The sequence below is a fragment of the Musa acuminata genome, chromosome BXJ1-9 (genome assembly GCF_036884655.1).
Source record: "Musa acuminata AAA Group cultivar baxijiao chromosome BXJ1-9, Cavendish_Baxijiao_AAA, whole genome shotgun sequence".
NCBI lineage: Eukaryota > Viridiplantae > Streptophyta > Magnoliopsida > Zingiberales > Musaceae > Musa > Musa acuminata.
Window position 1 is genome coordinate 1,066,890 of NC_088335.1, and position 26,155 is coordinate 1,093,044.

At 45.6% G+C, this 26,155-nt stretch overlaps 3 protein-coding genes across 3 annotated transcripts; all 3 read right to left on the reverse strand.

Annotated features, from left to right (window-relative positions):
* Nucleotides 1-7,823: 7,823 nt before the first annotated feature.
* Nucleotides 7,824-9,653, reverse strand: LOC135592306 (probable WRKY transcription factor 43). Its single transcript, XM_065081691.1, has 2 exons — nt 9,184-9,653; nt 7,824-8,108 (listed from the first exon to the last, which is right to left on the reverse strand). Exons 1-2 carry the CDS (start codon nt 9,549-9,551, stop codon nt 7,931-7,933), a joined length of 546 nt encoding a protein of 181 aa, XP_064937763.1. The 5' UTR covers nt 9,552-9,653; the 3' UTR covers nt 7,824-7,930.
* Nucleotides 9,654-15,855: 6,202 nt separating this feature from the next.
* LOC135592307 (protein LAZY 1-like) lies at nt 15,856-20,461 on the reverse strand. Its single transcript, XM_065081692.1, has 5 exons — nt 20,154-20,461; nt 19,878-19,944; nt 18,920-19,716; nt 18,341-18,620; nt 15,856-17,914 (listed from the first exon to the last, which is right to left on the reverse strand). Exons 1-5 carry the CDS (start codon nt 20,157-20,159, stop codon nt 17,895-17,897), a joined length of 1,170 nt encoding a protein of 389 aa, XP_064937764.1. The 5' UTR covers nt 20,160-20,461; the 3' UTR covers nt 15,856-17,894.
* A 3,607-nt stretch (nt 20,462-24,068) lies between these two features.
* Nucleotides 24,069-25,132, reverse strand: LOC135592308 (uncharacterized). The gene has a single exon (XM_065081693.1). It carries the CDS (start codon nt 24,994-24,996, stop codon nt 24,283-24,285), a length of 714 nt encoding a protein of 237 aa, XP_064937765.1. The 5' UTR covers nt 24,997-25,132; the 3' UTR covers nt 24,069-24,282.
* Between the last annotated feature and the right edge of the window lie 1,023 nt (nt 25,133-26,155).

Below are 26,155 nucleotides of genomic sequence, written 5' to 3' on the forward strand. Positions count from 1 at the left end.
TGAGCTCACCGAACGAAGCCCAAGGTCAGTGCCTAGTGGAATCACATACAGTGAAAGAGTTGCGTAAATACTAACTAGCACAGGAAGAACGATAAGCTACTATACTCAAGCAAGCAATTCTTGGTCACGCGAGAGAGAGAGAGAGAGAGAGTCTCTATTACTTCCAAAAGAGAATGAAAAGATATCGCTACATTTAGGGAATCGCAAGTAGAATGTGAAAATTGTTGAATAAGACAAACAAACAGTTTGTGTGGTCACACAATTGCATGAAGGCAAAATGGCATTATATAGGTGTTTCATATATATGACAAATAGTGATGAGCAAGCTGTATAAAAAAAAAGATCAGCATCCAATTTTTATCATCTTTCAATCTCCATGATTAATTTATCTAACCTATGTGGAGCTTTTACCTATCAAGCCTTTTTATTTTCTTTCAATTAGCTTAATTATATATCTTTGATTTTTCTGTTCAAATTATATCTCATATATACACACACACAGTTCAATAGTGGTAAAAGATCTGAAACTTTATTGTGTTGTTGGTGTCAACATTATTGAATCCAGAAACAATGGTAGCTTGATATGACCTGAAAAATAATGGAGCCAAGTAGAAGACAAAACATTCCTCTCCTTTCTATATTCTACTGATCCAAAAAATTTCAGTATAGAATCATGATGAATATTGTCAGCCACCCAAATTAAGAAAAAGAAAGGAGATAAGATTCAGAAGCCAATCTTCCACTTGGCTCGACTCTTGAATGCTAAGGTGCACAGGCAGCAGCTCAATCCTTTTCCTGAGAAGGGTCCACAAGATACATGGGAACAGCATATCGAAGTGATTTAGGTTACTGCTGCAACTGAGATAGGTGTTTTGAGACTGGTGGCCATTTGCTAGTAGTAACTGGGGACGCACGCGCCATTACCTGCACCTCCAAACCGATGATGATGATATGTGCCGATGTGGTTGTAGTCTTCTGAATGTTTCTGGTGTCGCTCTTCGGTTCATTTCAGATCAATGGATTTGTGGTCTCAGAGAAGGATGAGTTCATTCTCCTGTCCCTAATAATATTGGCAGTTTATTGGCTACTTCTTGTGGAGGAGTTGGATTTTGTCCGCAAAGATTTTTTTCTTTTTACAACCATAAATGATTGAAGGTGTAAACTAGCTGACATCTTTACGATTTTAATTTCCTCCATTTTCGTAGGTTCGTAGTTGGAGAACGAACATCTATGCTAACGTATCGTATATTTATGTAACCCAATATATGTGACAGGCTTAAGCCGCATAACGATACTTATTAGTCGATATGAGTTAGGTTTTGGATGACCTCAAGTTCCTCGACAAATAGTTGTAGTTAGATTCGGGTTTTGATAAAATATCTATAAAAAAAAAAACACTTTTGAATGTTGATATATTTGAATAAAATTTTAGAATGATTAAGATTATAATTTAAGATTCCACGGGATTTGAAGTATTTAATTATCAATAATTAAAATATTTACCGTAAGTTAGCTAATATCCTTAAATTTTGTCAAATGAGATGTTGAACCATCAACTTTTAATAAGTTGATACGGTATATCACCACTAATGTTTCACTAAAAAAAATCTTGATCGATAGAATTAAATTAGCACCCATTCATAAACATGTATATCTATTTTAATTTTTATTCCAAAACTTTGTATATCTTCTCATATTTACATCCATGCTGAACAAATATGATTACAGCTAGTTGAGTTAGACATGGAAATGGTTTTTGACCATATCAATCTTCCATTTTCAGATCCAAGCAAAAACCTTAGATGAGCAAAAGGATGAGATGGTGGGATGCAAATTTTCCTCCTTTCTATCTATCAAACCAGTGCCTCCATCATGATGATATTGTGATTGCTAATATTGATTCTCCATCATCATAACCTAGGTTGGGCCTTTCATCATTGCAAACACATCCAAACTGTTCTATCAAGGCATGGATAAGTTTGAGGAACCCACACTCATTGAAAGAGCTAAAATATGTCACATAATAGCAGTGATGGAAGCCATGACTAAGTTGGTAGGTCTGCGCCAACTTGAACTTGTTGATTGATTGGCATATGTGTGACTTAAAACATTGTATTATATTCCTCTCATTCTCCATCTCACATAATTGGTAACACTGTTCATGGACAGCCTTTGGCAACCACTATGCTGCATTGTTTGTTGGTAGGAGACTTTTGTGTGATGATGGATACAATTGAGGTTGGAATCTTCCACCTTCTCAAGCTACATTTTTTATCCTCTTCTTCCCTGGAAGTCATTGAAGTTTACATGTTTCTTGGTTCATTTCACCCTAAAGATAGATGAAGCATGAGGGTGTTTTTCTACGTGTTATTGCCTCGCATCTCTTCGAGAAATCTTATGTCTATTATACATTATTAGAACTTATCATCGATTCCTTGCATCTCCGATTGATCCTTTAATTGGACTTGCATGAGAGAAGTAAAAAAGCTCTAAAGCTTTCTGCATGTGAAGAACACCCACAACTTTCTATCGACAAGCAAACAAAGAAAGGAAGAGAAGAAGAAGGACCGATAATACTGCAAAGGACGACGTCCTTTGCTTTCGATCTCAACAAAGGCCACAGTAACTATATGCATGTAAAATCTGTATGCCATCATCATCGTATTATTTAGCTCGACAGCAACTTTGCCAAATCTTCATACTGTCCGGTGAATCATCGAGGCAAAAGGCATGGCGAGACTGTCTGTCACAAGAGCTGCAAGACGATGATGCCCTGCGGCACTGATCGACCACTTGGTTTACCGATCCATACCCTGCCGGCCAAAGAGAATAAATAGATCGAAAAATGAAGTATTAATGAAAGTGAGATGATATAGTTTATATCATTTGCAAACGTATAAAGCGCAACACGCTTTTGTGCATAAGAACAAAGGTTTAAAAGGAATGGTGAAAGATGAGGTGGCCTCCATTAATGAGCTGACAAAGGAAGCGGCAACGGATGGATAGAACTCCGAGATGCGTCAACGTCAACGCCTCATGCGAACCATGCAATCATGAGATATTTGATGCTGTGAAGCACCGCTATTTGTAATGCCCCGTCAATTTCGTACGCATTAATTACAAAAGAGGATCAATTCCTTTTTTTTTTAATATTATTTATTGTGAAAAATATTGATTAATTTCCTATTTATAATAATTCATAAAATATTTATGGTATTTGTTTTTTCGAAATTCGATCTTATAAAATAATCATAAAAATAACTAAGAAAATAGTGCTCCGATAACTGATAGAGAAGAAATTCTAAGAGACCGCTGACGTGGCGTCGATATGATCCATCGTCGCAGTTGATTTGATCGCACACCCGAGCTCGCTTCGGTTGTCGCTCTCCTCCTCCTCCGCTTCATCATCATGATCATGATCATGATCATCACCATCGTCTCGCTGTCGCTCCGATTTCCGGATCCCCATGGCGTCCCTCTTCCCCATCGCTGCATTGATTGCCGCCTCTTTATTGTGTGGGCCACACTCCACCCATGTGCCCACCCTAGCGATAATGATGACAACAGATGGATAGTCCTTTTGACATCGATGCTTGGATTTGTAGAGAAACATCAGTAATTAGTACCGGTAGGAAACCAAACAAACCGAGTCTCCCTCCCACATTGTGTGCTCCAACCACCACTTCGCCACAGAAAGTTTATTCTTATTATTTATATTACAGCAAATAAAAAGGCCTCTTCTTCGTATTTTTCTCTCTGCCCACCCAAAATAAATCCTTCCCTGCTTTCTTCGCTTCTTCTCGTCCTCCCTCCGTTAGCGTCTCCGTGTGTGTGTTCCGATGGATGGATCCACGGATGGAAGCCCGAGGAGGAGCAGCAGCGCCTCCTCGTCTCCGGAGTTCGAGTTCTGGGCGGTCGGAAATCCCCCGCAGCAGCTCCTCACGGCCGACGAGCTCTTCGCCGACGGCGTCCTCCTCCCCCTCCACCTCCTCTCCCTTCGCCAGCCTAACCGAGAGACGGATGCCCCTCCGGGAAGTCAACCGGAGCCTGAGCCGGCGCCGGATCCGTCCCCTCCTCGGCCGCCGCCAGCCGCGGGCATCGCGGCTTCCATCTCCTGCTCTCCCGCGTCGGGGTCGAAGCGGTGGAAGGACATCTTTAGGGTCGGGGAGAAGAAGGCGGCGGAGGAGAAGGAGCGGCGGAAGGAGCGGAAGGCCGGGGCCGGCGCTGCGGAGCTGAACATCAACATCTGGCCATTCTCCCGGAGCCGGTCAGCCGGGAGCGCCACGGCGGGCGGTGGGCGGCCGAGGGCGTCGGTCTCCGGCCGCCGGGTCAGCAGCGCCCCCTGCTCCCGGAGCAACTCGCGGGGGGAGTCCTCCAAGCATCCGGCGGCGGGGGGGAGGCGGTGGGCGGCGAGTCCGGGGCGGCCGGGCGGGGTTCCCGTGGGGCGGGCCAGCCCGGTGTGGCAGATCCGGCGACCGGAGCTGAGGGACAGGGATAAGGTCACCGGCGGTAAGAGAGCGAGCGGGCCGGGGCTCCGGGTTCTCAACATGAACGTGAACACGTGCATAGGGTACCGAGGGCAGAGGAGCTGCAGGGGTGACGATAAGGATGGGGTGACCGCGCGTGCTCGGACCGCTGGCGACGGTGGCGGTACCCTCTTCAGCCTGAAGGCGCTCTTTACCAAGAAAGTGTACTAATTTATGTAAATATACTCTCCGTGGTTGCATTCTCAACGAGAGTATCAAATTTTCGTTTCCTCTGGCCGAGGGTTTGGATTTTGGGTGGTGCGATGCTTCCTTCCTTCCTAATCTCATTTTTGTGGTAATTATGTATGCCTAACTTGTAATTAATTCGGCAGTTTAGTAAATCGATGGTGAAGCGTTGCATTATTGATGACACACATCGAGATGGGAGATTCCTGATGATGGACGGACTCCCTTCCCTTGTGATGTCCGTCCTACTCTATACACCCTAACATACTTTACAGGTTGCAGCGGAAAATGGAAGTGATGGTCCGTCCTAAGGTCTGCGAAACGATGCTGCTTTCGTAGAATTCAAGATGCAATTGACTCCCAGCGCATCATCCATCCATCACATCGCACGCATATTTATGTCTCTTTTCTTACATGTCACTAAAGGTTTCGTTTATGAAAAGAAGGCGACTCGAGTTAGGTTGGGTTAACGCATGATGGAAGTGACGGCTCTCCGTTGGTGATCACCGATCTGATCACACGGTCAATGTGATGGTGCAGCTAAGAGCTGTAAGCCTGCCTTAGCTGACAAAGGAGGAGTGAGCTTTGCCTCGTGTGCATAAAAGAGCAGAGCGTCCAATCAAACAGTGCCATCTCTTGCGGTCAGGCCATTGTAGGAGACCACGTGGAGGTGGTGTGCGAATGGGTGTCAGTTCTTCTGAGCTTCCTACTGGGGTGGGGTGGGGTGGGGTTAGAGGGGGGGAGGTAAACATGGCCAAATGCTTTCCATGTTGAAACAAGCATTGAGTGGCTCATTATTGGAGCTGTGAAGCCATTATTGGTGTCCTCCACATACTGTATCTTTTTGCAGAGGATTTTGTACTCTGAAAGAAAGAAAGAAAGAAAGAAAGAAAAAAAACAGCATGAAAATGAGACAAAAGGTGTAGCCAAAGGTAGCCTTACTATGGGGCCAAAACAGCATGCTAAGTTTCATCTCACTGTGTCATAACACCACCATGTGATTGCTTGAGCTTCTTCTTGATGGTTGTGTGTTTTTATGGATCCATCCCTAAGCTTATTTCAGAAATTGCAACAAGTAGCCAGGTTTTTTAGTTAGAGATAAAAAAAAATTGATGATAAGTGTTAGCCTGTCCTGAATGAATTTTGATCGGTGCAAGAATTTTTTTTTTTATCCTATGAAAAAGATACTCGAGTTAGAACCGAATTTAGGTTACGAGTGACTTCTTATAAGATTTTCCTGATGTCAAGTTAAAAAATCCTAAGATGAATCGATAAACTTATGAGAGAGAGATACACTGTATTAAATAGTAAAAAAAATTTAAAAATAAAATAAGTATTTAAAAAATATTTTTTTTTATTTTGATTCTTGCTAATATGATAGATTCCTTCTTGTCATATTCTACGAACCAAATATCATTATTTTTATATATTTTTTATGTATGGAATTAGTATATTTGCTCTGCCCTTAGGAATCTTGATATAACATATCCATACATCTCCATATCTCAAGTCCTCCACTTACTAATTCTCTCATTTAATATCCAATTAGAAAATCCAATTAACCACTATATATATATATATATATATATATATATATATATATATATATATAATCTAAAATTTAGGGGTTTTAGAGAAACATAGTCGTGGTGTCGGCTAAGTCAGAGAATGGGGTCACAGGGCCTCGTGGTTCCATGCCTGTTGAGGTAATTATGAAGAGCTCCGATGTTTGCATCTCAGACTTGACTTGTTGTTGGGCGAGGCTGCCAAGTTCACAGCTTTTGTTCCCTGCACTCACAAGAAAAGAGGAAGCGTCGACACCAACATCCTGACACAGCCTACAAACTCCTGCATTTTTATTCCTCGCTGCTTGTGCTGATCCATCTCATCTCTCCTCTCGACTTCTCCCACGATTTGTTGGGCTTTTAGTTCAAATTAAAAGCCTGTTGGTATGCCCCCACACTGCAGAAACAACGAACGGAGATTGCAGGGGTATCAAACAACCCAAAATCATTCTTCTCGACACCTTATGGGTGCAAAATATTAAATCGATAATGACATGCATACGCTACATGTAGGGTTAAATCATTTGGAAGTCTCGGGCTCTCCTTCTAGCGTCAATCTGATAAGGGACTATTTGATCGACCGATTCGTAGGTTTGTGATGAATTATCCACGTTGGGCGATAGGTGTATCCGGTTTTATTATTTCGGAGCTTGTAAGCTTCAAAAGCATGAGAGAAACCTAGCTAACTTATAAGCCCTTGGTTCTCATACTCCTCAACCAACTGTGAGACTAAATGACCTTATTAGTTGATAATTTAGAAAGTTCATTCAAACTTTTTCTTATCTTTATTTTGTTTCGAAATAATAGCTAATTTTACTGTTAGACGTTCTGATATGTAATACTACATATGGTTTTTTTTACCCAATTCTTGGGTTTCAGATTCATCTGAAATATCAGCTGATAACTTTGTGCCTGATTCGAGGTCTATAAATTCTGTAATCAATTAAGCTATAAGAGATCGATTCTCGTCTTAGTTAAGGTAGGACTCTTGATTTCATCGGCATTGAGTATGTGTGTGTGTGTGTGTGTGTGAGAGAGAGAGAGAGAGAGAGAGAGAGAGAGAGATGAATAGAGCTAACTAAGAGAGAATACAATGTTTAGAGTTTGAGAAATTTGAAAAATCACAAGTGATTGATATGAAATAGAGGTTTTGATTTTGAATCTCTCTATTCTTCTCCTCTATCATCCTTTCCTATGATTCGTTGATGCCCACCATCCCTTTTTTTACCTACATTTATAATACATGGAAGGCTATATAGCAGTGTTTCTCTTAGCTGGAGAGAGAGAGAGAGAGAGAGTGTGTGTGTGTGTTTCAAGCAGTTGAACAAGCATAACCTCAATTCTGTTCGTTGACAAAGAGACATGTTGGAAGATCCTTGACAATGGTAGCCAATTAAAGGAGTGGATATCGATCACCTTCAGCCGAGAAAACCATGTTCCGTGCATGCTCCTGGATGCTCTCTCCATCATCGCCTTCTGCGTCTCATGATCTAACAAAGCCATATATATGTATTGCAATGAACGAATACATCAAGAAAAGAACAAGTGGCACCCCAATTAAACCGCTTATTATCGTACGTACGTCTACCATACATGTCTACCTCCTCCTTCTTTACAGAGAGTTCAATGAGTTCTTTTTCTTTGTTCGTAAGCTTAAAAGTTGGAGTAGATTTGCATTTGGTTTAGTATGTCCTCGAAGTTGTCATTGGGTTTCTCTATCGGATGGCTATGCATTCCTTCGTAGGTCGTCACCACGATGCTTTCGTCCCTCGACAGTCGCTGGACTTGCTTCTTCACGTTGCAACCTTGATGCGTGCACCGGTAGTAGCTTCTGCAACCAGATCAAGAAAACATGCTGAGTCGAGTCGACAATCAACTGCGATACATAACATCGAGCATCATTTCAGCATGTATATATCGAACCAGCAATTTCTCAGTGGTGTTCAAGATGATAGAGGCCGAACAACGAAAAGAAACGGAAACAAGTGTCGAAGCGGCAAAAGGGAGACGGATCCAAGTTGCTAACTTGATCGTCACTCATGCTACGATCAACAAGTTTTTTGATCTTTGGAGGAATTCAATTTCCTCCGACTTAGATTTTTTTACTTCTCGCAGTCACTAATGCAATTGTTTCCTTTAGTCAATAAAATCCTCTAATTTTCTTTTCGAAGAAAAAAAAATTAAGAGGGAGAATAGATCAGAAACATGCCCGCAGTCGCAAAACTAAATGAGTAGAATGTTTCGGATACATCTGAATCCCTTTCTAGTTCTTTAGGTCGGGGCTGAATAGAAATGCTTAGGAGAATCAACGAATAGAATTCGAGGAATAATTCCTACAAATATAGCAAGAACAGCTAATTTCGCTCGCGTGATCCTTTATATATATATATATATATATATATATATATACACACACACATGAGGAAAGATAAGACATGGACGTGACGTATACGTGCACAACAAAAATACTTGGGCAGGATTGTGTTCATAGTCAAGTTTGACCACCAAAACACTATTCCTTAGGAGAACGATGTCTGGCAAAGTATTGATCGGTGTGGAGTCCTTGTCGTCCTCTAGAAATGATATAGCCGCCTAGAAGAAGATAAGATGAAGAAAGGATCACTCATTTGGTTCTTTGAACTTTCCATCGATTGAGAAGAGTGCAACACTTGCCTTTCTCTTTTAGAAGGAAAAGCTTGCGTTCAAAGACAGCAATTGCTCCCTTAATTTTACAGCTCACCGTGCATCGATTGCATTAATCCTATCGTGATTCTTCCAAGAAATAGAGGAATTGCAATGGTTTAGGATACTTGCTTGCATCCAATTTTTTGACCTTAATAGTAAGTTCCCTCTGAGAAGATTGGAGAGAGAGAGAGAGAGAGAGAGAGAGAGAGAGAGAGACTAACCTAGGGAACTTGTTGTTCTTCACTGCCTTCTGCCCATACTTCCTCCAACGATAGCCGTCGTCGAGTATATCCACTTGGCTCCTAGTTTGGAAGGCATACCGCGGCCTCCTCACCTTCTTCTCCTTCTTCTTGTCTGGCCTCGTCTCGTTCTCCATCGACGAAGCCAAGGATTTCATGTGGTGAGCTCCGTCTCCTTGCGGGCTCATACCCCTGCCCTCAAAATCCTTCAGCCCCAAGAGACCACTCGAGTTGCCACCGTGGAGACTGCCAAAGACGTGGGTACTGCCGAGCATCTCGGAGGTTTGTGGAAACGAAGTAGAAGAGGAAGACGATTGCTGCACAGGAAATAGGATGGGATACGTCTCCATGCTCTCCTTCTCTCTTTCTACAGACAGAGAGAAAGAGCGAAGGAAATAAATACACGGAATACTGGAAAGGTAGATAGATGGCGGCTATGGTTTTGGATATGAAGAGCTGTTGGTCACATCGCCATCTAAATGGAGGCGACGGTAGAGGAGGCGTGAACGGCACGTAATTTTAGTGGCCAAGAAAGCTGGGCGTCTACTGAAGGTGGCTGCTACAATCAAGCACACAGTCCTTCGTCATCGGACACGGAGACGACTATCAAACCTCTGTACCATTACGTCAAGTCAACATGAGTTGGAATATCAATCTCCCCTTCCCAGAGCTGCCGGAACCTTCAATTTACTATAATAATTATAACATATCACGCACTTTGAGAGCATGTTCATCCTGACGAGAAGCATACAGCACGTACCGATCCAACGATGCATGACGCTGACACGTGAAACATCATGTCCGTTTAGCCTTCGGCGTTTTCTCGCAACGCAGAATCATGAAGGGGGAATCGTCCTTGCGGTGATCGCGAGGACCACGTTGAGACTCACCATACGTTGTTTCACGAGGAAGCGGTCGACGTTTGCATGAGATCGATGGCATCGAAGCGTATGCTACCATCGCAAGTGCCGTTGCAAGGCTGTGGAGAAGGAGAAGAGCGATATCTCTGGGCTTGTCGGAGATATCATGGAGAAGGAGAAGGAGAAGATTGCATGGATACACACAAATCTTCCATCCATCGCATAGAGTTAAATTCGTCGGAGTTTCTAAAACTCAAGAATTTGTTTGTTGTTTGATCCGTTAATCGATAGCTGATGAATTCTCATCATGCTATTGGATTATCTGAAAGAAGATTGGTGTGGTCACATAAAAGCCATACATATGAGTTGCATCTTAGACTATAAATTTCAATTAGTTGACCCTAAACATCACACCGAGATGTCATCTTTAATACAATTATTATCTTAGTTTTTCGTAACCGAGATTTATATATACATCGACTTGTATTGCTTTCAGAATAATTTAAGATGAAATCTTTGTCTATATTTTTTATTACTAATTGACTTTATTTAGGTTTTGGTTTTACTATTATTAATTAATCTTGAAATCTTGTCTCATTTCTTGTCGACTTTTAAAGTATTATTTAGCTAATTTGCCAACCACAAAAGATGATTTTTATTATAATAATACCATAATTATACAAAAAAATATATAAGAGACATTTAGGTGGACACTTGTGAAGTTTTCTTTTAATTTATTTTTATATTAAACCATATAAATCATGCATATACATCTCCAAGAACGAGGATAAATTTAAAAGAAAGATATCGTATCGTCGTGTAAAAGGACGTGTTGAAAATATTGACGTGCGAGAGGTTTAAGTTTAAATTTTTGGTATCGAATTGATGTTTGATATGATATATGTTAATAGAGTGATTCGAAGTTATCGATATTGAATATCTTCGAGAAACACTGTTAATTAAATTAAGAAGGAAATGGATTGTAGCTCTAATGGATCATAACCCAATTCCCAATCTTATACGATAAGACTTATCAAATCAAGATATTATGTGCTCCTTCTTACGAAGGTTTCTAGAATGATGCCGATGCCAAACTCAACCTTACTCCTCCGATAACGTAGAGCCTCCTTACACCAAACCGATGAGTTTGACCATGGACTATTCACAGTACCAATCCCATTCGGTGGATGCTCAGCACAACGTCTTGTTTAGCCATCTTGCATGTCCAACCATGTGCTTGACTTTTCATTTGGTTCTACGGAGAAGAAGAACGTGTACCATCCCGTGATGCTTTTCTTGCCGCTGATGATGGCTTCTTCTCGATGGAGTACTTCTCTCAGGGTTGACGCTCTCTTCTAAACGAGGAAGATGAGTGCTTATTGCCATGCATGAATATTTTCAAACATCACAGAACACATAAAACGTTGGTCGGTTCTTTTTTCATGGCAGCAAGAAATTTGTATGGTCTTTCATGAAGCGAAGAAAACTCAGAACTTGTATGGCCGTACTGATGAGTTGGAAGTCGCAGCCATCCCATTGAATTGACAATTTGACATGTGTCATATACTATTTAGATATTCAACTTATTTGAATATATCCCGAAAGAAAGAAAGAGTAAGACTAGATAGATTAAAACAATATTATTTTTAAAACAAGTTTTCGAGAAATCGTTCGAGTCTTCGTAAAAGTTATTATTCCAAGTGGTATTGATTGGTTTGAAGGGATTTTTTCTTGAGAAAAGAGTTTGAAGCCTCGATTCTATGACACCAAACATAAGAAGTTTAATCATACAATTGCTAAAGATCTTGATTAGATTCTTTTAGTAATCCTAGAAGCTTAATTTTGTTAGGAAAGAACCTAATATGTTACGAGTCTTATGTGCATACTGATTTAAGCTTAATGGACGAGCAAAATTCAAGTATAATATGATGTTTTCGTGTTACTCTTTTGAGTCTCTATCTTGTTTTCTTGGGAAAAAAATCTTTTTAGGGGAAGAAGAAAAAAATGGATTTGAGCGACCATTAAAAAAAAAAAAAGGATTTGGCTCGAGCATCGTCATCGATTCCCATATGACATCGACAAGAACATTAGATTAGATAAAGATGATGATGAGAAGGCAAATTGGAGCTACAATTCTATACGAAGCTTAAGTACTTGTGAGAGAACCCCAATTGTTGTAAGTATTAATCGAAACATAAGTCGTTGGAGTGGTAATAATATATGTGATGGTATATAGAATCATATGAATCTTCTGATCTTTGTTTAGACTTCAAATATATTATGGGTTAGGTGGTTTCATGTTGACCAAAATGAATGTCTCAGTTTTTTCATCTAGATGGATCCTAATTGACCGAATTCCTATAAATTTTAAGTTGATCCATGGGAGGCTAGAGAAAGACAAGTCAAAGTTTTAGATGAACAGATTTGTCGAATAATCTAGTTCGATAACAATAATAAAATAATAAGTTTCAACTAGATCGATTATATACAACTTTTATTATTATTGGGATCTATAAAACATCATATGTTTAATTAAGCTTAGAGTACTTAAATTGATAGTTTCCATTTAGGTATTCTTGTGGCTCTCCTCTTACTACTAATATTAATCATTTTACTTCTTTTAACCACTCTTAAGTATATGCTTATACTATCACAATAATTATCTATCGAAGTGATATCTAATTGTTAATGAATAAAAATATATACATATATTTTTATCTTTTCTAGTAACTTCTCGCATTAATCTCAATAACATAAAATTTTTGTATATATTATTTTTTAATTACTCAATGCTCAAAACAATAAATCATTATTAATCTCACGACTATTTTATAATTTTTTTTAATCTAAAAAAGTATTTGATAGATTACATAAGACACCTGACATCCCCTATCAATTTAATCATCCTATTTTATTATGCAACTAATATCTTCGTCAATCTCTTCGTTTTGCTGAATAATTGATCTAAGATACCTAAAAATTTTACTTGAAAAAACATCTTATCTATCCAAATCAAAACCTATTTCTAGTATTAAAATCGGGTATTGCTAGCATTCTCAAAGTAAATCTCCGGATTGCAAGCACATAAATTAGTCATTGAGATGACCCATCCGAATTCCAAGAATATTTTAAAAGCGCACGTGGTCGTAAAATTCCAACACTATGAGAATAGTCATCCAAGTTTGAATAAAAGCCTACAAGAATTCTTCACACCCACCAAATAGTATCAGCATGATGCAACTCTTTTTGAGTTTGATAACATGACAAGCCATCGTCTACGGTCTTCTTCAATGGGGTGTGTATGGTTAAGCAATCGGTTTCCTTGTTTAAGGTAAACACCAAATGATGCCGTGGCACTCATCCAAAAGCATAGATGAGAATAGACAGAGAGCTAAGTGAGGTAAGAGCTTTTGTCAGCATGGTGTTTTCTATTCTCCAAAAATAGAGAACCAAATGAGAAGTCAAGCACATGCGGATGGGCAATTAAAATTCTCTTGATTGCATCATCTGTTAGGTGTCTGTAATGTGAGTTATCATGCAATTTCTCACACTACATTGTTGACCATCTGTTCTGACTATTCTCTGTCACCCAGCTGAGAATATAAAAAATACATATATGTGTGTTGTTTGGACAGCACAGAAGGCCAAAGATTTTGATTCAAGCTTGCCAGGAGAGGAGATGATTGTCTTTTGCTTTGAGGTTAAGAGAGAGAGAGAGAGAGAGAGAGAGAGGAGCAACAATATGTACCACAAACATGTTTCTCTGGTGCTTGTACTCCAAGCAAATAGGGTCATAATACACACATACAATGATAATACAATGGACAAGAGAAGATGAATAATCTACTAGTATCAGATTGGGTTTATGACTTTGCATTCCAACAGCAATGACTAGTGTTACCGTAAGTAACTTTTTTAAGCCGTGGCCTCGGGACCGACGCGGCTCGGTTCTGGGGTCCGGATGTCGGGGATCTCGGGCGACGTCCCTCGGGGTCTCCCTGCGGTCGGGATCCGTGGTTCGGGATCAGTCGTTCGGGTCGGCAGGTCGGGTCAGGAGGAAGCTCCGCCACAGCGCCGAGAAGAGGCGACTCCGTCTCGCACCTGCACACAGGTCGGGCCGGGGGCTCGGCCCGACCCCTCCGACGATCAAGTTAGAGAAAGATGTGGAGGGGGTTTAGGAGGAGGAGAAACCTCCGTGTGTTGAGTGTGTCGTCTCCCTTTTGTTTGGGACTTGGGGGTATTTATAGATGAGCTTGGGTGTTACCTGACGTGCCCGTTTGCAGGGGCAGGACAATACCGCACGTGGCGTCTAACATTGCCACTGGGGTCGCGTGGAGAACCGGGCTGCCGCAGGGTATGGGCGAGCCTCGGTCGATGTGCTCCTGTGCCTCGACCGAGCGCACGAGGTCAAAGCTGAGGTGGTTGGCTGAGGGCTGGTGACGTCGGCAAATGTCGAGTCTGCGTCAGTGCTTGCCTCCTCGGGCAGTGTGTCTACCTGGCGTGCTGACGTGGCGCGTTGCCATTTTTGCCACTATCACATTCCCCCCCCCCCCCCCCCCCCCCCGAAATGAGCTATGCGTCGGTTGTCACGTAGGGGAAGTCTGATGCATGGCTTCTGTCTCCAGGTAGGCTGGCTGTGTGGACGCAGTTTCGGGGAGATCGGAGCCACAGGGGCGAGGAGCACGACGCATGCAGATGAGCCGCGCAGGCGCGCCTCGGGAGCTGGGGGCCGAGGAGCACGACGCAGGCGGATGAGCCGCGCAGGTGTGTCCCGGGAGCCGGGGGCCGAGCAACACGACACAGGCGGGGTGACCGCGCAGGTGTGGTCTCGGGATGGCGTAGAGCCGAGAGCCGAGGAGCACAACGCAGGCGGGGTGACCGCACAGGTGTGATCTCGGGATGGCGTAGAGCCGAGAGCCGAGGAGCACAACGCAGGCGGGGTGACCGCGCAGGTGTGATCTCGGGATGGCGTAGAGCCGAGGGCCGAGGAGCACAACGCAGGCGGGGCGACCGCGCAGGTGTGATCTCGGGAGGCATCGAGCCGAGGGCCGAGGAGCACAACGCAGGCGGGGTGACCGAGGGCCGAGGAGCACAACGTAGGCGGGGCGACCGCGCAGGTGTGATCTCGGGAGGCGTCGAGCCGAGGGCCGAGGAGCACAACACAGGCGGGGCGACCGCGCAGGTGTGATCTCGGGAGACGTCGAGCCGAGGGTCGAGGAGCACAACGCAGGCGGGCAGACCGCGCAGGCGTGTTCGCGAGGGCCATGCGGCCGAGTAGCATGACGTGCGTCGGGCTGACCGCGCAGGCATGGTCGCGAGGGCCATGCGGCCGAGTAGCACGACGCAGGCCGAGGAGGTAGGCTCGGGCCGAGAGAACTCGGGCGGGCAGACCGCGCAGATGTGAACTCGACGATGAAGGGCCGAGAAGCTCGGCGCGGGCAGGCTGCGACCGAGTGACACTACTCAGGAGGGCAAGCCGTTCCGAGGGGAGCTCGGCAGCATGTGGGCGAGTTGTGCGAATGCAAAAAGGAGTGGGGTTAGGCTGAAGCTAACCGTGAGCCGAGAGGCGATCAGGCAAACATGGAGCTTTCGCTTGGAAGAGACTGAGGAAGGGGCTAGATTCCTGGCACGAGGGTTACGCCGAATAGCAAACGCGGGCGCTTGACCGCGCAAATCTGGAAGGTCGCAAGCTTACCATGAACGCCTGCACCAACAAAGAGGGGTGAGTATCCGGTAAGCTCCGGAGTTGCGTGGTAAAGCGATCCACGAAGCATGAGAGGGGCTCGTCCTCTCTTTGTTTGAGTCCGAGGAGTAGTGTCCCGGAGGGCCTCGGTCGGGCATGGGCCGCGAAGTGGAGCTCGAAGTCCTTGGCGAGTTGGTCGAAGGAACTGATTGTTCCAGTCTTCAGGCCGGCGTACCACGTGCGGGCTGGACCCCTGAGAGTTGTGGGAAACGCCCTGCACATTAAAGCGTCAGACGTTCCATGCAGCGCCAATTGGGCACGGAAAGCGGCGACATGATCTGCTGGGTCAGTGGCGTCGTCGTATGCGTCCAGAGAAGGGAGCTAGAAGTTCGGGGGAACGACGAGATCTCGTATCTCTGGTGCGAATGGAGATCCTCGGTGTGAGTCCACCCCAAGCTCTCCCTCTGAGTTGCGAAACTCCCTCTCCAGTTCGTCGAGCCGCTGACTGAGAAGACATAGCTAGGCTCGCAGGGAGTCTGTTGATTCCGAAGATAACACCTCGGGCTCCGGGTGGCCGCTCGGGTTTGTCCTTGCTGGATCCCCGAGTGGGGTCGGTCTGACCCGAGGAGAGGTGGAAGGCTCCAGAAGCATCATGTGGGCCCGAGCGAGCGGCTCTTGTTGCCATAGCTGCTGAGTCATGAGTGGGGGTGTCGGTTGGGAGATGAGCGGGATGATGGTTTGCACCAAATCCGTCAGAGCTCGGACCTGACGGGCGAGGTCGTGAAAGGCCTCGGATGACATCGGCGAGGGGACGCTCGGAGCGCCCTCGGGCGGAAGCAGGTCCGGGTTGTCGAATGAACCCCAGTAGCGTTCCGAGGTTGCGGGGAGGTCGTCAGCCCGCGGCCCGTCACGCACGGTCTGCGCCCCTGCTAAGAACGATCCCTCGATAGGGAGTTCGTCGGGATTAGTTTGAGGATCCCTTGACATTCGGGCCCTCCTTCTAGCGCCAATCTGTTATGGTAAGTAACTTTTTTAAGCCGTGGCCTCGGGGCCGACGCGGCTCGGTTCTGGGGTCCGGATGTCGGGGATCTCGGGCGACGTCCCTCGGGGTCTCCCTGCGGTCGGGATCCGTGGTTCGGGATCGGTCGTTCGGGTCGGCAGGTCGGCGGTTCGGGTCAGGAGGAAGCTCCGCCACAGCGCCGAGAAGAGGCGACTCCGTCTCGCACCTGCACACAGGTTGGGCCGGGGGCTCGGCCCGACCCCTCCGACGATCAAGTTAGAGAAAGATGTGGAGGGGGTTTAGGAGGAGGAGAAACCTCCGTGTGTTGAGTGTGTCGTCTCCCTTTTGTTTGGGACTTGGGGGTATTTATAGATGAGCTTGGGTGTTACCTGACGTGCCCGTTTGCAGGGGCAGGACAATACCGCACGTGGCGTCTGACATTGCCACTGGGGTCGCGTGGAGAACCGGGCTGCCGCAAGGTATGGGCGAGCCTCGGTCGATGTGCTCCTGTGCCTCGATCGAGCGCACGAGGTCAAAGCTGAGGTGGTTGGCTGAGGGCGGGTGACGTCGGCAAATGTCGAGTCTGCGTCAGTGCTTGCCTCCTCGGGCAGTGTGTCTACCTGGTGTGCTGACATGACGCGTTGCCATTTTTGCCACTATCATTTAAATTGTCACCCTATATTTAATGCATTACTAATCCCTACATCCTTTAGATCAAAGTTGCAGAAAGAAACTGTTTCCTCCACAACATCTCACAGCTGCTGCTACCTCTCTTTCCATTCTTTGCAAAGATATTACACATATAAAACTTGATGGCTGCATGAAAACAGCAGTAGGAAGAGAATCTGACGACAGAAAGCAAAAAAAGCATGGGAGCCATTCTTGTATGGAACTTTTAACTTAGGAGTAGTCTATTCAATCCAACACACAAACACAGTACAAATAAGGAGTAGATAATAGAAGTATAAATAACTTTCACATAGGCTGCTACTACTGTTTCGTTATTTTTAGTCACATCAGAAGACACCACCGCACACCCTTAAAAAAGTTTTGTATGATTTGATTTGACACAGACCCTCTGCTACCAGACAGACAGACACATCCTTCACTTCTTTTTGGATCCATGAACTCAAAGATTACTCCTCTCCTTCTATAGCTCTAGCACCAAATCTGTGGGTGCACGACGAAGGAATACAGGAATCAGTCGCAGAATTAAGAGGAAAAGTAAGTTGAACAGATTTTGGTGAATTGTTTTCTTGCCAAAACATCTGTTTAGTTCTCTCATCTCACAGAACAATATTGTGGGGTCGGACAACTCATCTACAGAGGCAAATTTTGTCCCGTGTGATGAGCTGTGCTATGTGCTTATCCAATAAAAGAAGCAGAACAACTCGATCGAGTAGACAACCCTAACCTTTTGTGCCTATCATATTCTATCTACTTGATAGTGTTTCCACTGTAAATGCTTTTAAGTAGTGTTTGTCAAATAGCCATTATCACTTTTGAGTATTATTGTTATTATTCTTTCTGACTAAATCGACCAGAATGCATTCGAGTTCAACCTAAGCAAGATGAGTATTCCGATGAGGTACTTACAGTCTGCATCCGTCTTAATCCAATGCTCCCGACTGCCGTTGGAGTCATCACCACCGAAAGCATGGGCCGGAGGGTTGTCGCAGAAGTTGAGGTCTGGAATGTGTTCTTTCCTGCACGGGCCAACTTTCGCGGAGGTCGCCGTGCAGCCGTCGGTGCCGGCGGGTTCACTGCCTCTAACCGGATGCGCGTACTCTTTCTTCTCGTTCTTGCCGGTCTTGGAAGGTTTCTTACTCATGATGCTGCTCTCGGGGTGAACCTTTTTGTGAAAGAACTGAAGGATCTGAAGCGTGATAATAGCAGCTCGTATTTTAGAGTCTAAATTGTCAGGAGATCACCAAATAAACTTTGCTCTCGTCAGCAATTTGATCAGCCAAATAAATAAATAAATATATATATATATATATATATATATATATATATATATATATATATATATATATATTCCTGTACTAAATTTGCACTTTTGAACTAATTTCTGTAATTATTAAATTATTTTCTTGCAAATTAATTTTAAGCAGCAGAATTTGTTATCTTCCGATTCATATTTATAAATACGAACGGTGATCTCGATATCCGTACCTTTTGGAACTTCGTCTCCACCGTTGAACCATTCGATGGACCGCCACCGTCCGATCCCTTACCGCCGCGGCGTTTAGTCATCTTCTTCTTCATCAGGCATATCTCAGCCGTCGATTTCCCGTCCTCATCGTGGCCTCCGGTGAGCTTGACATGATCTGCAGTTCCGCCGCCGCCGGCTTCCTCCTCCGTGATCCGGCTTATCATGAACAGCTCCCCCAGCGAGGCCCGCCTCTCCTTCCGCGCGTCCGCCGCCGTCGCCATCGTCTCCGCCACCTCGATTGGCGACCCGAACAAGAACCCCTGGAGCGGGCACGCCGCCGACCCGGCGTAGCTAGAACGGGCGGAGGATATCCGGCCACCGCCCTTCTCCGCCTCTGCCGTCAGCACCTTCTCCAGCTCTGCGCTCACCACCAGCAGGTCCGTCTCCGTAGTCGACTCCGCCTCTTTCTCCGCGATCGCCTCCAGCGCCGCCGGGGTTACGACTACCTCCTCCTCCTCCGCCGACACTGTCAACTGTTTCTCATCGTCCTCGCTTCCCGCCTCATTCTCCTCTTCCTCCTCCTCCTCCTCCTTGTCCTCGATCGGCCCCGTTCCGGACCCTAAAGTTCCGATAGTGAGGAGTCCCCCGAGCAACTCCTCCATCGCCGCATTCCCGCCGCCATCGTTCCCGCCGTCGATAAGCTCCTCCACCTCCAGGCGGAGGCTCCTTGCCTTGAAGGGTTCGTATTGGCTGCGGCGGCGGCGGTGGAGGTCCTCGCCCAGAGACGGACGTCCGGAGAGGCAATTGCACGTGCCGCCTGCAACCCACGTACGACAGCGTAGGTTAGGCAATTCTCCTATAACCAGCTAATGGACGCATGTCGGGAACCCTGTCCCCGAATACGTTGTATCCGTGGGTACACATTAAGAAACTACATAGTGCGCAATGAGACGAATAACAAGGAGCTGGTAATTGTACCGCTGCCATAGTCCTTTAACACATCGCCGCTGTTCTGCCGAAACTTGCGGTGCATCCAACCCAGTAGCTGCAGCAGAGCATTCACCACCGCAATTTAGTGACCAGACCATAGAAGGAACGTACAGGAACATCGAGTTCTATAAGCCAGCAATTGAACCAAATGTTGACGAAAGACGATCGAAACATAGCAGATCCAGAAATCGAACATGAGTTTGAGACTTCATTAACGGATCCTAAGAGAAGTGCATAGGGGAAGAAGCCGAAAGAGCCGCTCACCTTCATCTTAGCCGTTTGCTGTCCCAGAGAAAGAAAGGAGGGCGAGGGAGAATAAAAGGAGGGAAAGGAAGAGTGGGATTGGGATGTATGGGAGTGGTGGGCACCTCAATGATCAGGGTAGATACTGTGGAGGACGATGAGTGAAGAAGGGAAACGTAGAGAAGGAAACAAGGAACAGGAATCTGATTCGTGTAGGGGTTTCATACGTCCAAAAGACCGACGTCACGCGGTCTAACTACGACGGTGCAGTCTCAGAGAGGGCACAAGCACTCGCGAGCGTGCATGAACAATGCCCGGCATGGGTGTGGGATGGCGAGGATAAACCAGATAGGGTATTATATTCTCCCATGCGCGTTGGATCTCCTTCTCCTGCTCGAGATGTCACGGTTCTTCAACTAGTTTGTGCGGAGGAAGGTTTGATTTAGCGGTGTCATGGCACAGCGATCGTGCAAATCTTAGCTTCTTCACATCACTGACAACCGATCACATTACGGCCGAGTTGTCGATGGAAGCAGATTTGGTACGTGACTTAATGCGATGATCTCTCTCTGCTTTCGGTGATACCAACGTCACTTTCCGATCCTTATGATAACAATGGGGGGAGTGATCTCTCGCTACAAAGTCAACCCACCTCGACGATTGGAATCTGAAACGAGAACCTCCTCGGAAAGAAGAGTCCTAATTAACCGCTAAACCAACAAATGAAAGAGCACAATCGTTTTCCGGTGGGATCCAACTCCAGTTCACTTCACTATGCCGGGAGCACAACTCGTGCAAAGCAAATGCACGAGGACAGGAAGAAGCATACTTGACAGTAGGTGGCGAAGAGAGACGACAAGGAGTAGCATACGACTCACAGTCGATGGAGAGTAGAGTGCACGTCCTCCTCTCCCCTCGAAAGATCAGCCATCAGACGACAGCTTGCACTCGTAACAGCTATTCCATGGATGTTTGCCACCGGCAGGCGAACATGTCCACTCTTGCATGGGTTACGACATGTTAATCCAATGCATCGCCTATCAAGAACACAAATGCATGGCGATGATCTTGCATATATGTATTATCTGATTTGAGAATGTGTTTTAAGACACCTAAAAAAAGCCACGCCATACATCGACATTCCGAGCACATACTTGGGCCTCACGTACACGTAGCATCGATGGCAGGGCTTGTGGATGACAAAATGTTATGGTCCATGCATGACACCGCATGCAATCGACAAGCAGGACTAAGTAGAAGACTACGACTCCCATGATTGAGTAGTTGGCCATCACACTTCGCGTCGAATGGACGTGGCTTGACGTTTATGTCAATGTGTCGTACAGATCACCACATTTATTCCACTCATAATGTTGTTCTTATCGCTTGATGAGTAGTTCCCTCCGACGACATAAATTAATTATTTTTAAATATTTTTTTTTTATAAAAAGATAAATGATGAAGAGACTAAATTAGGTGACATTTTCATGACACATAAATAGTATTTATTAAAATAAATATATAGACGTTGATTATTTAGCTAAACGAAAATGTTCTGATGTGACGTAGCTTTTTAGGAGCATGGGTTTAGAGTACTCGTAGTTGTTGTGATGCCCTGCATGAAGACTACATAGGAGTAAAAGCTGATGGAAAAGTAGCTCCGACATGAACTGGTTAACGTGATCGTTTGAAAGCTAGATAGCACGAAGTAGGACCTGCAAGAGAAGGCAACATCACACTAGAAAACATAGCAGAAGGGTAGAAAAAAGGCATCGCAGGAACCCTCGCCCAAAACAATGGAACAACCAAAAAATAACCGAGAAGATAAGCCGCGGATGGGGGGGGGTTGGCGGTGACTTCGGATGGGCATGCAGCACCACCTTTGCCTGACACCATGGTCCAGCCTCCTACACCACCATCTCACCTAAACAGTGGCAGCAAAAATGACCTTCCTACATCGTCTCTCTCACTTTTGATCGTTTTACATACACTTCTTTGGAACCTATCTACATTTATGCTTGCCAACATGATCTTTGAAGACGACAGATATAGATGTGTCGTGAAGAGTTTGATCTTTTAAAGCCAGAAAGACGACTGACCAAATATGTCTGCACTGGTAAGGTGTGGAAGTGGGAAACAGTGTCAAATTTGTCGATCAAAACCGGATGACCATATCATAAAGGTCATCGTTTTGGTGTTCCATTTGAATCCTGGAATCGATCGTTCCCGAGAGTTGGATTGCAGTTAAGGATGCTTTTTTTGCGGTATTGGCATCTCGATCGACTTTACCTGAGATTGCATCCTTGGATTTAAATCGTCATATAAGCGATATCGTTGACCTGGTTTGGGATCACAAGAGAGTAAGTGGAAGTCGATCGTGTGGCATGCAAGACTTTGGTTGGGAGAGCGTAGCTGATGGGAGTGTCCCCTCCTACCCTAAGTTAGAACGTACATGGCTTATGCCGAGAGCATACTTCCCAGATTGACCGGAAGTATCTCGGAGCCTTTTATGCTCGAAATATATACCACTTACACTCGTAGGAACTTATGTCGTTACGAGTAGTTGTCATATGATCCCCAACTTCAAATTATTAGCCGAATGGTGAGATGCATCAGCTCCCCCGTGTATCTTCTCGGTTATTGTCGGTGAACTCATGCTTCGTGGTCGAGGAGGCAGCACAGCTTAGTCAATGAGTCAATGTCTCGAGTTTTCGATGCTCGGGAGCACGTCTTTCGATCGGTTGGAGGAAGTGCCGAGGCTAAGCTAGATCAGAGATCGGAATAGTTGCATCCCGCACACAGAGGTCTGGAGATTCCCGACTTGGACCCCTCGTAGATTAAGTCAGTGGTTTTTCTCTTTTTTCTTCCCCATAGTCAGATGCCAGTCGGGGGCTTTTATACTATTGCCCGAGAATCGATCATACGTGGATTTGGCATGACGACCGACCCCCTCCGAACGGTGAGTTCGTACCTTCGTACGTCCGTCGTCCGGTATGCGCGGAATGATACTATGTGGTGCCGTCCCGAGTTTTCTAGGACTAGACTCGTGGAGAGGACACCTTCTCGTACGGGCTTCGGCTCGGCATGGGAAGGAGGCAGCCCTTGTGCTGGGTTTACGAGGGTGCGACGTGGTCGAGTTCCGAATATGCCATATCAGTTCTCATTATAGAGCAAAAGATTCTCATTATCATACTGAGTATCGTTCTTTCGAATAGTTTGTTTTTTACAAAGGATTTCTCAGCGATGACTTCTACAAATTGGCTCTCAAAGTCCTCTGCGTAGATGCATAAATGAAGGAAGCCAAGTTTGATTATAAGACCTACAAATCAGGTGATGGTCGTGGTGACGTTTTTGATGCTTTAACTTTAACCACCATTGGCATGGACTACATAATCAACGAAGAGGAGGAAAACCAGCTCAGAATTATGACCTCGATGCTATATTTAAATGACGACGACCAGGAAAACTTATCAGATACATTGCATGTCCATTCGAGTGATTGCAGAACCACCGAGGGAATCCTTGTGAATGCTGTGTTGGTGCAGTGGCCATATGCATGAATTGATTACCACCCAGTCGTAGATGCCTGACAAAGACAGTCGAAAGATGCACATTTATGGACCTATAGACGATGTTATGCCATCTCAGTCGATACATGTATACTTCCCAGCCAACGTCCCGTGACATCCCATGGGGCCTTTCGAGTCTGTCCTCATGCACGACGGCCACCAGATTTAACCAGCAGCAAATCATAGCACAGAGAGAGTGAGAGAGAGAGGATTACACACCAACGCCATGGCAGCGGGCAAGTAGTGCAAGCCGTCCTCAATGCTACAATACCATATATGAAGCTCGAATGCCTCTTGTTATCTATCTATCTATCATCTGAATTGTCCAGCATCTTTCTCGATGATGAACACCACCAACATCATCTGCTACTGCGTCAACTATAAGTCGCATACACATTGCATACTCGACTACAGAACTCTACACAACTCGAGACATAACCACTACAGAAACTTAAAATTCCAAACCAACAACTGCAAATTTAATTTCCCCCATCTCTAGTTTTTTTTTTTCTCTGTTTTATTTAATTATTAATTATTATTATTATTCCTCGTTCAAAGATAAGGTAAAACAAAAAAAAGCCTCACACGCCCGGACCCCAAAGGCTCAACAAACGAGAGTTGAAGAGCCCCATCACGTCCGGCCATCCCCTCCGCCTGTCGCAGCCCACCGGCAGCGCCTCTTCTTCTGCGCTCTTCTCCTCCTCGTCTTCCTCCGCCGCGGCCTCCACAATATCCGATGATTCCTTGACTTCGCCGGATAAGGTCGCGGCTTCATTCGCCACGGCTGACTCTTCGACCGACTTCTCTTCCTCCTCCTCCTCCTCGACCACCGCCTTCCTCCGCTCCTTGTTCTTCTTCTTGCCCTTCTCGGCTCTATCCACCACCCTCCGCTCCCTCCGCCGCCCCCTGCCGCCGGCCTTCTTCTCTAGGCTGGCTAGGTGCTCCTCGAACGCCTCGATGGCTTGGTGGATAAGCTCGCGGTCGGGAGAGCAGTCCCACCGCGACCAGAAGCTGATGTAGCAGTCGAAGCACCCGCAGTCGAAGAGCGGCCGATGCCCACGGCACCGCCTACGCTCCGCGCCGGCGGCGAGCGTCGCCGGGCCATGGATGGACCTGGTGATCAGGTACGCCAGCACTTCCTTATCCTGGTAGGTCAGCGCCACCGTGAGGGCCAGGATGGCGGCCGGGAGGAGCTTGAGCACCGCGAGCACATCCTGGCTCGGGGACGACGGCCCGCCACCGTCCGCCGGTGACGGGTGGATCTTTCCCTTCCCTTTGGGGTAAAGGTTCTTCATTCCTTGGCTTCCCTCCTCTTCTTCCTCTCTTTCTCCTTCCGCCGGTCCAAACTCCAAAATCTTCGAGATTGGGATTAGGGTTTTATCGCCTTTATCTTTCCCTCGCGACCCCACGGAGGACGGAGAGCGAAGAGAGCGCGGGATAGTGTGGTCGCTAATGTAATATGCAAATTAGCAGAAATGATCCATCGACTGCACGAATCGATATGCGTCAGTTGACATCTGCCGTCGGTGAGTAAGTTATCGCTTTTAGATTCGTGAACTTTAAAGATAAACGGAGGTAAACTTCTCGCACGAAGCTTATCCGTGCGTTCCCATCGCCCCTCGATACAGGGCGAGTCAGTTTTGCCTCTGAGGGGAGGTTGCGGTACTTCATGACCCTGTGTTTAAACTTTATCCGACATGTCGAAACCGCCCCTTGTTTGAAGGCAAAATGGACACTGTTACGCAAGGGTATATTTGGAAGAACGGGAATGCATTATTGCCTGCGTCGATGGCGGGGTTCACTGCGCGTGACAACACCGGGTTCCAGCAATGATCGCGTAACTCGGGATGAGGTGGAGGTTTTAGAGCCGTCTGATGGTGCTTCGTCGGGATGGGCGTCTCCATCGACACAAGGTACAAGCGGTCGTTGATTCCACTACGGATGGCAGCATCAGAACCGTTGATTGGCCTGCTGTAACGTACGTACGACCCCTTTGTTCTGCGCCTTTCTTTCTTTTCCTTTACCCGAGAGACGACTGCAAAGGCGCCGGTAACATACGCTCTGTACGTATACGCCGTACGCATCGCATGCCTCGATAATTTATCTCGAATTCTATATTGTTTTGAGTTCAAATTGACTGGATATTGAAATGATACCAAACACAAACGCACAATCTACTTGCTTGCCCACACCGACACGTGGCTCCATTTGGTATGACATATGTTGTGTTGCACTTTCTTGGGCTTTGGCCCAACATAAAGTGAGGCGAGATTTCACCTTTGCATAATGATTGTGTTTCTCAAAATTTCTTCTCTTTTTTTTTTCTATATTGATTGTTTATTTATGCTGATCTAATTTATTATCTTTGCTTATAGCTCCCACAAGCGTAGCTACTACCAAAATTTCAGATCGAATCCCTAAAAATTCAAAATTGATTTACAAAATGATTTGAAC

Bases quoted from the DNA above. Each gene is read 5' to 3' on its own strand.
- LOC135592307 (XM_065081692.1), bottom strand. The intron at 19,717-19,877 runs GTACAATTACCA...CGTGGGTTGCAG, and splicing joins GTTAAAGGACTATGGCAGCG to GCGGCACGTGCAATTGCCTC. The intron at 17,915-18,340 runs GTAAGTACCTCA...GTGCACCCACAG, and splicing joins GATTAAGACGGATGCAGACT to ATTTGGTGCTAGAGCTATAG.
- LOC135592306 (XM_065081691.1), bottom strand. From the start codon at position 9,551: ATGGAGACGTATCCCATCCTATTTCCTGTGCAGCAATCGTCTTCCTCT. The intron at 8,109-9,183 runs GTTAGTCTCTCT...ATCTGGTTGCAG, and splicing joins AAGAACAACAAGTTCCCTAG to AAGCTACTACCGGTGCACGC.
- LOC135592308 (XM_065081693.1), bottom strand. From the start codon at position 24,996: ATGAAGAACCTTTACCCCAAAGGGAAGGGAAAGATCCACCCGTCACCG.